This window comes from Lissotriton vulgaris, chromosome 8 (genome assembly GCF_964263255.1).
Source record: "Lissotriton vulgaris chromosome 8, aLisVul1.2, whole genome shotgun sequence".
Taxonomy (NCBI): domain Eukaryota; kingdom Metazoa; phylum Chordata; class Amphibia; order Caudata; family Salamandridae; genus Lissotriton; species Lissotriton vulgaris.
The window spans coordinates 1463185812-1463200884 of record NC_141696.1 but is presented as its reverse complement, the minus strand read 5'-3'; the positions used below and the strand labels follow the sequence as shown (position 1 = coordinate 1463200884).

The 15073-nt window shown below is 46.2% G+C and overlaps 1 protein-coding gene across 1 annotated transcript in view; it reads right to left on the bottom strand.

Annotated features, from left to right (window-relative positions):
* LOC147698928 (galactosylgalactosylxylosylprotein 3-beta-glucuronosyltransferase 1-like) overlaps positions 1-15073 on the bottom strand; it is a 430388-nt gene that overhangs the window by 68021 nt on the left and 347294 nt on the right. The window contains exon 3 of the mRNA XM_086933531.1: positions 11276-11805. Within this exon, the coding sequence (XP_086789657.1) occupies positions 11276-11805 (530 nt within the window). The remainder of the gene's footprint in view (positions 1-11275; positions 11806-15073) is intronic.

The following is a 15073-nucleotide window of genomic DNA, read 5'->3' as shown; positions in this document are numbered from 1 at the left end:
ATTTTGTGTGGTGTCACGTTTTCGTGATACTTTTTGAACATGCCTGTTTTCAGCACACTCCGAGGAATGTGTTGTCTTGGATAAGGTACCTCAATTAGGTTAGCAGAAGCACAGCCGGCTCCCCCAGAGGGAACACCAAATAGGGACATGTATATAAAATTTGGCCTTCCCCCTATTATGTACAGTAAATTATGGCATAAGTACACCAAGGCCGATCCTGAATTGCAATGGCCTCTACACGGGTCGTTTGATTTAAGTAAAATACAATTTGTAGAGCAATGTTTGTTTCAACGCAGGTCTAGACAAAATATGTTTGATTGTGTGCGAATGTGGGAGAAAGCGGCACGTGAGCGAATGAAGCGTGAAGTTGCCTTGGCGGACAAAGAGCAGCGTAAGGCTGCTCGGGAGAAGGCTTTACAGCTTGAGGAAAAGGAGGCTCAGGAGAAGAAAGAAAGGGAGGAACGGGAACGTAAATTGCAAACGACTGGTCAATTTCCTATTCGCCGACCACTTTATCCTGTCCTTAATAATGAAATTGATGATTTTTCTTTGTTAGAACGGTCACCGCCTCCGTATGTTTCGCCGACGGCTCCGGCTGAGGATTCAGGGGATGACGGACGGGATAAGTCGGACAAGAAGGGTATATCCGCTCTCAGGTTCACTACGGAGAGGTCCGCTCATCTACGCAGCTGGGCTCGTAAAGTGAACAAGCGTAATGTTACTCAGGAGCAATTGTTAACAGAAAAGAAAGGGTGGTCGGATCTTGAATTGATGTATTTTTTGTCTAGTCTGGCGGATGAAGTTGTAGGCGCATATCGTGACCTTTCTGATATGTTTGAGCCCAAAGCGTTGTCAGTGTATCGTGAAAATTTGACTAAAGGTGATTTTGATCTTTCAGATGTTGATGACCTGTTTGCTCAATTGATCAAGCTGCGGGATGAGACAACCCGATTGAGGGAGGAACGGAAAAAGAGGCAAAAGGAGGCCGAATTGGAGGAAAATGGGCAGGCCAAAGAGTGTTCTCTCCGTGGTTCAGATAAGAGTTCTGCGTTACATGTTATGCCTATGCGTGAAGCCGCGCCTTTGTATGTTCCACCAAAAGGGGAAGGTACGGATGATGATAAATTGTCGAAGGATGCAAAAGGATATTTTGTGTATAATTGGGTATATACGCCGTGGAATAGAGCAGATGTCATGGCATTGAAAAATTCTCTACCTGATCTTCGGAAGAATCCGGCGGCATTTTATGAGGGGGTGGAGGGGGCTATATCATCTTGTGTGATGACTCTTGTGGATATAGATTTGTTTTTTGGGCTAATTCTGCCACCTGATATGTGGCGGCAAATTCGTAAAAATAATGATGAAACGATATTGGGGGGAACATGGAAAGAAATAAATGCTGCAGATTTAGATAGAGAACCAGCCTGTAAGCCTTGCCAGTTAATTCTAGATCTGCCGGCAGCTATCTTGAATAAATTAAAAACGCTTGTTCCCTCCAAAAAGATTGATTGGACTATGCTAACGTCGTGTAAGCAGAAACCCGATGAAACGGTTTCAGATTTCTTTACACGCTTCGAGGAAGCATTTCATGATTACAGTGGTCAATCTTTAACAGACGATACGGGCCGGCATTTGTTTGTAGATAAGTATGTAGCTAATCTCCTACCAGAGATTGCAAAACGATTGAAGTCGAGTGAAAGTTCCTGGGCCACGGCGACCCCTGCGTCCTTGTTAACTATGGCTCAGTATTATGAGCGACAGGAAGTGGAGGCTAAAGAAAGTGTAGAGAAAAAGGCGAAGGAATTGAAAACGAAGGTGATGTTGGCGCAAGTTCGGGGAACACAGGGTAGAGGGAATGATAGAGGTAGACGAGGTGGAGGAAACGCATCGTATGGTCGTACGGATATTGCGGAGGATCAGTGTGCTTATTGTAAGGAGTTTGGGCATTGGGCCGAAGATTGTCCGGTACTTCGTGAACAGCGTAGTCAGCGTGGTCGAGGAAGTGGAAGGTCAAGAGGAGGTTATACTGGAGCGAGGGGTGGCGGAGGTGATCGTAGACAGGTTGAGGAGAGGGGCCGTGGCCAGGACGAACGAAATACGTTTGATAGACGGAATCAATATCAGATTTCGGAAGGAGAGAATGTGGAACATCAGGATTATGTGCATGCATAGGATTGCGTAGGATGGGGTAAGGAATCAGTTGAAGTACCGGTAGATCAGCAAGGTCCATATGTAACAGCGGGCATTCTGGGTTCTACTGATCAATTTCTAGTCGACACAGGAGCTACTCGTAGCGCTTTGTCAAAAAATTTGGTTCCGAGGGCTCCCCTGTCTGGCGAAATGATTACGTGTGTAGGGTTTGATGGCACACCCTCCCCCAGCCCATTGTCCAAGCCCCTTGCACTATGCATAGACAAATTCTTTAGTTTCGGCCAATTTTTGTTATCACCCCATACCCCAGACAATATCCTGGGCATTGATTTGCTTAAATATTTTCGAGCGACAATACGTTGCGCTCCAGAGGGAGTGCGGGTTATCCTGAATGACAATTACCCTGACCCTGACAGATTTTATGCTATTTTAGACATTCCCGCTTTGGCCTCTCTACCGCATACGTTGTGGGCGACCTCAGATACGGATGTGGGAGAGATGCGTATTCCACCAATACACATTACTGTTAAGGAGGGGGCCCCTCTACCATGAGTGCCACAGTATAAGATTTCGAGAGAAGGTGAAATTGCATTGATACATATTGTTCAGGATTTGATTTCTGCAGGGGTTGTGGAGGAGGTCCCTTATAATGTTTGTAACAGTCCTATTCTTCCGATTCTTAAGAGAGACACTGACGGAAAAATCTATCGATTTATTATTGATTTGCGAGAGATCAACAAAATTGTCATTCCCCAATACCCGGTGGTGTCTGATATTACGACCTTGCTTACCTTGGTTCCACCGACAGCCACCACCTTTAGTGTTATTGACTTAAAGAATGCGTTCTTTTCCATCCCTGTTCATCCTGATAGCAGATATCTGTTCGGTTTTACGCTCAATAATAAATCGTATAGATTTTGTCGTGTTCCCCAAGGATATACTGAAAGTCCTAGCATCTACAGCCAGGCTTTGAAAAGGCAGCTAGATTCTTTTAAATTGCAGTCTGGCGTTGCGCTCATCCAGTATGTGGATGACCTTCTGCTTGCCGCTGACTCCTATGCACAATGTGAACAGAGCACACTTGCGTTGCTTTCCTTTTTGGCACAACACAATCATAAGGTTTCCAGGAAAAAGCTTCAATACTGTAGACCCCAGGTGACCTATCTCGGTCATCTGTTGTCTAAGGAGGTGCGTGCATTAACATCTGATCGAATTCAAGCAATTTTAGACACACCAGTCCCCCGCACGCAGAGAGATGTACGTGCCTTTATAGGGTTGACGTCCTTTTGTAGGCAATGGATCATGGGCTTTTCACATATCATAAAACCTTTGCTAGCATTACTGTCCAAAGCTACACCAATGCCTCTTGAGTGGACAGATGAATGTCAGAAAGCTTTTGAGCAGTTGAGGCAGGCCCTTTGTTCCGCACCCGTGTTAGGTACACCAGACTATACGAAACTTTTCACATTGTACGTGCACGAGAATGATGGGTGCGCATTGTCAGTGTTAGTGCAATTGCACGGGGATAAGCAGAGACCATGTGCATACTTCTCTGCCATTTTGGATCCTGTAGCACGAGGGTTGCCCGGGTGTTTTCGAGCGGTAGCAGCAACTGCAGTAGCCATACGACAGAGTGAGGGAATAGTGTTATCACACAAATTGTTGGTGTTAGTTCCTCACGCAGTAGATGCCCTGTTAAACCAAACCAAGACCCAATATCTCACGAGTGCACGGCTAACAGGATACGAGCTGACACTCTTGGCGCCACATATTACATTGAAAAGATGTGCTACTTTGAATCCTGCCACTTTACTGCCCTATCCGGCCGAGGAGGGTCAGGAAGAAAAACATCACGACTGTGTTTTCCTGACCGAGGAACAGACAAAGGGTCGTGTCGACTTACAGGATGTGCCACTTCCAGATGTGGATGGGGAACTGTGGGTTGATGGATCGTGTCTAAGGCTGCCAGATGGTACGACTTCCGCAGCATATGCGATCACGACACTTAAGACAGTGGTAGAAACAGCTAGGATACCACAAAAGTCGGCTCAGGCAGCAGAGCTGATAGCCTTAACAAGAGCCTGCGAACTGAGCGCTGGTTTATGTGTGAACATATACACGGACAGCCGGTATGCCTTTGGAGTGGCCCATGACTTTGGGCTACTTTGGAGGGAACGTGGGTTTCTGACATCACACGGAGAGCACATTATGCACGGAGAGCTAGTGCGTGATCTCCTAAATGCATTGCTTGGCCCTAAGAAAGTAGCGATAGTGAAGTGCAGTGCCCATAAAAAGATTATGGATAAAGTGGGTCAAGGAAATGCCTTTGCAGACAGCATAGCTAGACAAACGGCTATGTCCCGAACTAGCTCCCCCATGTATGTGGTACAATCGCAGGCTGAGCGATGGAATGATGCTAGAGCAGAAATATTGGATATTCAAAAATCAGCTACTGAATCTGAACTTGCGGCTTGGGCAGCAGATGGGGTACTACATGATGAGGGTTGTTGGAGAAGTAAAGACATGGAGAAGTGGAAATTGCCTGCGGCTTACTTACAGGCGATGGTCCAGATGACACATGGACTGGCTCATGTCGGAGCTCTTGCAATCACTCGGCTTTTAACACGAGTTTGGGAACATCCCGAGATTGCTAATACTGCAAAGAGAGTAGTGCAGACCTGCCTGGTATGTTTGCAACACAATCCTGGAAAGGGGACCCATACTCCGAAAGGAGGGTTCGTTCCACCTTCTGCACCGTTTGAAGTGCTTCAAATGGACTACATCCAACTCGAGCGCTGCAATAACCTGAAGTATGTCCTAGTGGTGGTGTGTGCTTTTAGCAAATGGGTTGAGGCCTACCCCACGAAAGACAATACGGCTTTGACAACAGCTAAGGTGTTGCTTAAGGAATTTTTTCCTCGCTTTGGAGTTTGCAAATTTTTGTGGAGCGATAATGGGCCCCATTTTGTTGGAAAGATTCTGGAATATGTACTGAAGGGGCTAGGGATTCAGCAGAAGTTCCACGCTGTATTCCACCCTCAGTCAGCAGGTTTGGTCGAGCGGTACAATGCTACGTTGAAGCTTAAGCTTGCCAAAATTGTGGCGTCTACATCGTTGAAGTGGCCAGATGCTTTGCCGCTAGCACTGCTCTCTCTTAGGTCAGTACCCCACTCCCGAACTGGCCTTACGCCTTATGAGGTGGTGTTTGGCCGCCCGATGAATATTTGGGGGGTGCCCAAGCCGCGATTAATGCATGATGTGCCTTGTGTTATGATGAATGATTATTTGGCACGATTAACAAATGATTTGCTCTCTATTCATCAACAGGTTCGAGAAGCGCTCCCTGATAACTCTATTGGAGAGGGCCACGATCTTCGTCCTGGGGATCATGTTATGATACCCTCGTTCGAGAGAGCAAGCAGTCTGGAGCCCAGGTGGAAGGGCCCCGAGCAGGTCCTCCTTGCGACCCGCACCGCAGTACGAGTGACCAACAGAAAGCGGTGGGTGCATTCGACACATTGTCGCCGTGTCTCTCCGGATCTGGTGACTCCTGCTGTGTTGACTGATTATAAGGAGATCTTGGAGAAAGAAAAGAGCCCAGCTGTGACGTCGGCCGAAGTTGAGGGAGCCTTCCCGGACCAATCTGCTGCCGGAAGAGAGCGCTACAACCTGCGCCCACGATAAGAAGATTTTTGTTTTGTTTTTTTTAAATGACTGGTTGGTTACCGCTCCAGGTTTGTGAAACGGAAACCGGGAATTCCAAGGGGGGGGATCAGTTCTGCCAGAGTAGCGACACCCGTCTTGGCCCGGAGAAGAAAACAACAGCTACCTCGGAGTTCAGCACCGTATTTTTCTTTTTTTAGGTATATACGTACGTGTATCTGAGACTTTTGTGAACAATTTGTAAACAGTGTGCCATTTGAGACTTTGCACGAACATTCTTGAACTATGGCATCAACGGCATCCCGTGATAAGAAAATATTGGGTGCCTTTCTCTTTGTTTTGACCATTGTGGTGATAGCTGTTATAGCCTGGGTAGTTGAACTTGTGGTGCCTGCACGTGAACATTTGCTGCCGACTACCCCGGCTCCGTCTGAACATTTTCATTTTACACTGCCCTTTCATGAAGAACGACACCGCCAAACGTACTTAAATAACAGCTTCATTCAGATTCTACACCACACACATAACATGACCAATACTTCAAATTGCTGGGTGTGTGGGATGTTGCCAGGGCACCAGAAAAGAGGGGGCACCCCACTTATTCCACTCCCGTTTTCGCATAATGGGTCATGCAACGCTTGGTACACCCTCCTCTTTACTATGAGATGGCCAACAAAAGGGGGGGTGCTTTTCCGTTTGAATAAAGTATGTTTCCACGACAAGGATGGGTTTCCCCGGGCTGAGGGCACTCGTTTCGAATGGGAAGAGTACAGGCCTGATAATGTGTCTGCCCCACGTGTATACAGTAATCAGAGGAACATCAATGTCTCTAGTGCTCATGTTATAAATGTCATTGCTACAAAAGCTGATTTATGTATCAGGAACAAGGGTTCGATTGCAGTGGGGAAAAGCGAATGTAATACTACTCTCACGTTTGATAGCCCGAATGGCATTTCATTTGTTGCATCACGAAATACATATTTTATCTGTGGAACGAAGGGCTACCATCAGCTTCCATTGGGGTGGTTGGGCACGTGCTATGTATCGTTTGTGTTACCTCCTGTATTCATTGCCCCTCCGATGTATCACAATGATTATACGTTGTACCATGACTTCGTCTTGAATAGGGTTAAGCGAACTGTTGTTCTGGAGGACGTTGACCAAACGGACACTGCATTACAACAATATGTGGACTTTAATCTGGGACTATTCTCCTTTGTGGGGGCTGCACTGAACAGCCGGAAAATCAGACGACTGACACGTGTTGTCGAGGCTGTTGCAAATGACACTGCCATTGCTCTGGGGAATATTACCGAGGAACTACCGATTTCCAGGATTGTCACCCTCCAAAATCGAATGGTATTGGATGTTGTTTTGGCTGATCGTGGGGGAGCATGTAGATTTATTGGAAGCAGCTGTTGCGTATACATTCCGGACAATTCTCCATCTGTGTACGATGCTATTTCTAAGCTTCATAAAATAGCAGCTGAAATACACCCGGACAATGGAACTTGGACACTTTCGGGATGGTTCTGGTCCATGCTTGCAATTTGGGGCTGGAAACTGTTGACGATTCTCTGTATACTTGTAGGAGCCATGTTTTTCATATGCCTATGTATTCAATGTGGCCCAGCTTTATGTTCAATGTGTTTATCAGCTTGCATACCATCAAGGCGAGCTCTTGCTCATGACAAAATGATGCTTCACAAAGAGGTAACACAAATAATGTTAATAGACATCGAGGACGAACATCCTGATTATGTTCACTATGAGGTAGATTCAGCTAAACGCTAAAAGGGTCGTCTGTCGTAATTGGCCCGGCCGCATTAGCGATTAGCTGAACCTACACGTTGTCCTCCTTAACTTGGCTATATATGAAAACGCCATTTTGAATGTTGCAGCGGCCATCTTAGATCATGAACGGCCTCGTGGCCGGCGTGCCCTTTAGTCCGTTGTCCGTTCCGCTGACCACTTCTATCTGCCCAGCAACAGGCTATTTTTAGTACTGGTCAAGCCGCACATGCGCAGTTCCCACTGACCCGTAAACCTTCTGGAATGTGCACCAAACTGACCAGCAGAGTTGTGCCCCTCCAATGAGCTGGCAGTATTCCAAAACATGACCATATATGTCCTTAAAATGTGTTCTAACTTGTGCCGCCTATCTTTTATTGCCCCAAACTGTATATAAACGGGGTCACACCGGTGTTCGGTGTGATACCTCTTGCATTACCGAAGGGTGCTGTTTGAGTGTACCACCACCCCATGGGGTCTTAATAAACTTGTTCTTTGCCTTTTACAGTTTCCGTGCCAACAGTTCTTGAGTGTAAGTGGGTTATCTCTGGAGCGTGTAGGCCTTGGGAACCCCGAATTACTTCACCTGCGGGGACACTAACTGCAGCGTCTCCTGCGCGCCGTCACACACTCAACTCTCTGCATAAACGAATTGACACCAGCGCACAACATCAAACAGGGCTGGAGCCGGGCTCAGGCGGCGGATGACACGCCTAAGCGCGCCTGCTGGGACACTAACCTTTGAACTGACTGCACTTTCCCACACGCACAGCGTCTCCAGTGCACGCTGTCACCCACTCAACTCTCTGCATGAACAACTTTACACCACAAGCACAACATCAAACAAAACTGGAGCCGGGCCTCAAGCAGGGGATGACGCGATCAGCGTGCCTGCGGGGACACGAAATTTACAACTGAATGCACTTTCACTCACGCTTACCTACGGAAGTGGAGTACATACACACTAGAGACATCTGCTAATACTTCTTACTCCGAGGTACACACAGTATCTGCACACACATGCCTAACTACTGTGACACTTCATGCTAAAAATGTTGTCTATCGCGAGATTTAAAAATAAATTTCCCTTGCCTATTACACACATTGCACACATTCTATTTCATACCCGGACAACGTCGGGATGGGCTGCCCAGGCCGGACACAACACCCAATGTCTAACTCTTTGGACTTTGGGGAGAATAGAAGGCGGTTTGAGGTTACCTAACCGCATGCTGGGCGGCAGGCTTTGTCTTTGCTGCCCCCACTGGAAACAACACTCAATGTCTAAGGCTGAGGCGGTTTGAGGACCCTAGGAGGTGCTTTGCTCCATCACAAGCAGGAAATTATTTTTTCACGAACTGTTTTGCCAAGAACCGTCTGAATCTAAAACTCCCTATGCAGAACCTACCTGGACTCATCACGATGCATTCTGGGTGTTGCAGTTCTCATCCACTATGTGAACTGACAACAGGTGAGCAGTAATCTACAGGGGGCGGAGCGTGCTCTCAACGAATAAGAGGGAGGAAGAACTCAAGTTTGTTTGTTGGAAACCTCCTGGTTACTTGGGCGCTGAAGAAGGCTGATTAAATTGCCGAAATGCATTCACCACACAAGGAATAAAGCGTGCTTCAAAAGTGTTCCCCTGCATGGTCTCTACTCATTTGCAAGAAGGAGATTTGGTTTTTATATATATATCTATCTATATATATGTACATATATATTTTTTTTTCAAGGTACTTAGCTGTGGCGTTAAGTACAGTAAATCATTACCTCCCTTTATGCAGAGACGTTTTAAAACACGGGCAAAGTGGGCAATTGCCCATGGCCCCCATCTCCCAAGGAGCACCCTGGGATATCTTTCTCTCCCTCTCCCTTTCCCTCTCCCTCTCTCTCTCTCTCTCTCTCTCTCTCTCTCCCTCTCTCTCCCTATCCTGCTCTCTCCCTCTCCCTACCCCTCTCCCTCTCTCTCTCTCTCTCTCTCTCTCTCCCTCTCTCTCTCTCCCAGTCCCCCTCTCTCTCTCTTCCTGTCTCCCTCTCTCTCTCTCTCCCTATCCCTATCCCTCTCTCTCTCCCTTTCCCTCTCCCATTTCCCCTCTCTCTCTCCCTCTCCCTGTCCCTCTTCTGCACTCTCTCTCTCTCCCTCTCTCCATCTCCCTCTCCTTATCCCTCTTCCTCTCTCTCCCTCTCCCTTTACCTCTCCCTCTCTCTCTTGCGCTCTCTCTCTCTCTCTCTCTCTCACTCTCCATCTCCCTCTCCCTATCCCTCTTCCTCTCTCTCCCTCTCCCTTTTCCTCTACCTCTCTCTCTCTTGCGCTCTCTCTCTCTCTCTCTCTCTCTCTCAATCTCCATCTCCCTCTCCTTATCCCTCTTCCCCTCTCTCCCTCTCTCTCTTTCTTGTGCGCTCTCTCTCTCTCTCCCTCTCTCTCTCTCTCCCTCTCTCCCTCTCCCGCTCTCTCCCTCTCCCATTTCCTCTCTTTCTCTCTCTCTCCCTCTCTCTCTCTCCCTCTCTCTCTCTCCCTCTCTCCCTTTCCCTCTTTCTCCCTCTCCCTTTTCCTCTCTCTCTCTCCCTATCCCTCTCCCTCTCCCTCTCTCCCTCTCCCTCTCTCCCTGTCCCTATCCCTCTTCTTCTCTCTCTCTCTCTCTCTCCCTCTTCCTCTCCCCCTATCCCTTTTCCTCTCCCTCTATCTCTCTCCCTCTCCCTATCCCTCTTCCTCTCCCTCCCTCTACCTCTCCCTTTTCCTCTCTCTCTCTCCCTCATCTTCTCCCTCCCTCTCCCTCTTCCTCTTCCTCTCTCTCTCCCTCTCCTCTCCCTCTTCTTCTCCCTCCCTCTCCCGCTCTCTCCCTCTCCCTTTTCTTCTCTCTCTCTCCCTCTCTCTCTCTCCTTCTCTCCCTCTCCCGCTCTCTCCCTCTCCCTTTTCCTCTCTCTCTCTCTCCCTCTCTCTCTCGCCCTCTCCCTATCCCTCTTCTTCTCTCTCTCTCCCTATCCCTCTTTCTCTCCCTCTTCCTCTCCCTCTCCCTATCCCTCTTCTTCTCCCTCCCTCTCCCTCTTCCTCTCCCTCTTGCTCTCTCTCTCTCTTCTTCTCTCTCCCTCTCCCTTTTCCTCTCCCTCCCTCTCCCTCTTCCTCTTCTTCTCTCTCTCCCTCTCTCCCTCTGCCTACCTCTACCCTTGACTCAGTCTCTCTACCGAGAGTCATCTTACTGATTTTAGGATTCCCGAGCAAAACATATTTCAACCATTGTTGTGTGATCCTAATAAGGTTTAACATTGAATTGTAAGGCAATGAGTAATACAATTCAAATCTGCTCTAGACAGGGGCTCCTAGATCATGCCTTGCCTACATCTCCTAAAGACCTTAAGATGACACTGCTTCTGTGCAATTATTGATGCGATATTTCGCCCCTCGATATTTTGGTCGAGGTGCTGTGACCCGTTGATATGTTGGCTTTGATAGTCACTACTACAATCTCTATATTCAAAGCAGATGCGCAAGTCTTTGCCTGCAGAAGCAATACATGAATTTTGCACACCAATTCTCTAGTAACCTTGCTCCAATGCTTCTTACCCACAACTAAATGAATCAATTCACACTGATGAACTTCTGAGCTCCAAATACTAATTTATAGAATTTTTGTAAACAGTTGTCATGATCACAATGCTATCAACGTTTTACCTCCTCAAACAACTCCAAGCTGTATGTGTTATCATCGTCTGCAAAGTACACAACCCCTTCTTGTGTGGTCATAGTCCTGAGATGATCCCGCAGCCAGCGCAGACCCAGGTTCCGCTGCAGAGTGCCTCGAGGAGTGTGCGACGGCATCCAGGACAGGCCAAGCTTCAAGCTCCTGGGGCTTTCCACGTTCAGGTGGGTGAAGTTCAGACTGGATGTCTCCAGTAGACTTGCCACCAGATTGGTCCTCCTTGGGGAATCCTCAACCAGGATCCAGTACAAGTTCCGCACATGTAAGAACGTGTTGACTAGACGAGTCAGCTCCGCCTTCTGGACAGGCCGCGTGTAGGTGGGTGTTATCACATAGATGGTGGGTAGATACTCTGACCATGGCGGTGGTCTTGCATATACATAAGCTTTGATGACCACTGGCGCACCTCTGGAACTCTGGTGTTGAACACAAGTGTGGCCTTCCTCTTTGAACTGAGAGACGTTGTGTAGAAAGCGAAGTGAAGAGTTCTCACTTGTATCTCCTAAGACACACAAAACAAGAGAATTTCAAAATTAGATTTTTTTACTTTCCTATGCATCCAAGTGTAGTTACAATATATTAGTGGGGTTCATCCAGCAATGTTGGGCAAAATTATTTGTTAAATGCCATAATGTATCTCTGCATGACATGAAGCTAAATACACATTACTATACCAGTGCGATCCCGAAGTGTCCTGATACTTTAAATACCCAGCACGTAACCAAAGGTGCCACGGGTGGATCATGCACAGTGTGGATAATTTGCGACTATATTGTGGTGCAATATGCCTATTCACCACATTTGGTGTGCAATATGCACATCATTGTAATCATTTTGAAACTAGTGTAATTCCATGGTTAGAAGACGCTTCTTGTCGCCATTCCTTGTATAGCACGTGATATAGTCTCCTTAACTTACAGTTTCAAACTCAAAAGTTATTAGAGAAGACCTTTAAATTTAGAGGGCCTGATTCACAAAGGGTCTCCGCATCCATGGCGTAGGCCCCACTGTTGTGGGGGGATTCTGCCTTGAGTGAGGAGACTCCCCCACGACCGCAGGTCCTTCGCCTTGAGCGCAGAGGTCCTTTGTGAATCAGACCCCCTGGATTTCTTACATCTTATATGAAGACAAAGCGTCTGTGGTGGCTTACTTCATTTTTTAAGATCTACTGTGCATTTGCAAGAGAGAGAGAGGACACACCTTATGCAGATCAGATTGGCCCTAAGTCCAAGGGAGCGTTGTAGCCCCAACTACAAGGCCATGCCCGCCTGCCATGGAACAAACAAATTCAGGTTCTTCAGGCAAATATTTGAATGTATGCACCAAATAACTATGGGACAATATATAACTGTATGCCTGTTGCAAATTCAGAACTGGGTATTACTAACATTTTTTAATTAAACCATGGAAAACAGAAATCATAAATGTCTCCTCTTCCCTATCAACACTTCCCTTCCAGATCTGGATGAGCACACCATCAGCAAAGATAAAACATGTTACATATTCAGCTAAATAAAAATAAAAGAGTAAAAAGAGCACAAGTTCAACTTCAAATTCTGATGATCATAGAAGAATGTAATTCTTAGCATGATTGATACTATTCCGTGGTTTAATTCCTGCTTTTTTCCATCAAGCCTCAACTACAGCATTGCAATCTTCGGATACCTCCCTAAAATTGCCTAACCCTGTTAAAATCATCGCAACAAGCAGCAGCTGGTTCAGCCCCAAGCACACCGCTTTGACCATACCTCCCTTATTCTGTTCACTCTCTTGGGCTCCTTTTTATAATCTAGACTGATAAATCAGATTAGAATGCCTGACCTACAAGAACAAAAAATTACCAAGAAACTTGCAGACAAGCTTTCTATGTCAGGAGGATCACAGAAGGTTTGTGCAAGAGCTTCTACGGAATATCCCTGTGAGGCATCAAACCATAAGAAAAGTTTTCACAGGCTCTAGTCTGAGAACTTGGGGGCATATTATCAAGGGATTTATCTCCGCTTTTTTGGCTGTAAAAGCCAAGAAAGCGGAGATAAAATTATCTCCCTATCAGCAACAGGGTGCTAACACGTAAATTTGCATGTTCATGTTAGCAACCTTTTTCCCTACGCTTCCCCTTGCATCTCTAATGAGATGCAAAGGGGTCGTTCCAGAGAAAAATAATAGGAGAAATGTTGTTAAGCGACATTTCTCCTATTATCAAGTATATCGCTAACCCTGTTAGTGATAAAAAAAGCAGCGCTAACCGCGGTTAGCGCTGCTTTTTTTACACCTGGTATTTTCCTGACTTAGCCATGATATCCTATGGAAGAATGGACATCATGGCTAAGTTTGTGAGCCCCTATCATCAAGCTAACGCCAAACTTCGAGAGATTATTGTTGGTTTTCCAGCGATAATCTCTCATTTGGCAGTTAGCGTGAGGATTTTTTATCACTTCTGAGATAAACGTTGCTAATAGCAAGTTATCTCAGCGATAATTTCCGGCGATGCTTAGCGATAAAAAAAATTGTTGCAAAGCCTAGTTAGCGATAAATATCGCTACTCGTTGGTAATATGCCCCTTGGAGTTCTACCAGTAGAACTGCAATGTCCTCTTCCCTCACCTCCTTACTTGAAGACTTAAATACCATCTGGTTTGAGAGCGCTTTACAAAGAAGGTACAGGATTAGCACCCCGATGGAGCCCTGCACAGGGTCTAATGCAAATATGCATAAACAAGTGTGATGTAAAGGGTGGCTTGTTCCTAATAGCAAAAGTTGACTGCTACTGCAGCATGATTAATCCTCCCCATTTTCCATTTTTATCGATATTTGCAGATAAATACAAACAGAAAAGCACATATTTCTCTGACTGTGTATATTTCTGAATATGGACAAAAATGGAAAAAAGCTATTTTTTGAATGATTCTCAGTGGTTTCAAACACATTTCACAATTCTTACAAAACCCAAAATAAGAATAGATAATGGCAAATAAAATAAGAAAACAAATATGTACGAATATAGATGGAAATGTCAAAAAACCAAACACCATAAAAACAGGAACTTTAATCATGATTTACTGATCTTTAAAGAGGTCTGTCCTTAGGTCTTTACTAAATTGCAGCAAGGTTGAGACCGCCCAAACTGTGGTGGTCCTAGATTAGAGATGCAAGCCCAGTCCTTTCACTGAAGCAGCAGAGTAGCGGTCCTTCTTGCAGAGTAGCGCAGGAGTTCTTCTGAGTCTTCCACCGGTCCAGAGGTGTACTGAAGAGTTGGCTCTGAGGGTCCAATATTTATACCTGTTGCCCACTTTGAAGTAGGAGAAAGTTCTGGCGGTTTCCACCCCCTACAGGTGTTTGGAATTTCTTGCTTCCCCGCCCTGGCTCCAGCTTGTCTGAAGTCACAGAAGACTAGTGTCAAACCCATTTCTTAGTGTGTCGGGCAGCGCCTTTGTGATGCACACGTTTGAGAGATGACAGCTACTCCCCCTCATCAAGTCAGAGATGGCTCATACTGCCAACACCTATTCTGTCTTTGTCTTAGTGTCTGTGAGCATTACACAAATGCCAAATGCCAACTACATCTAATCTTGTGACCCAGGATACAGGCTGCAGGCTCCAAGTGGTTGGAACAAGAAATGCAAACTTTCTAAAAGTGGCATTTTCACAACTGTGACTTAGACTATGACTTTACCTTAAAAGGGATTTAAATTATAATTCTTTAGACACAAAACTCGACATTCCTACAATTGGAACTATTATATATTAAATGAACTAGGTTAAGTCAATCTT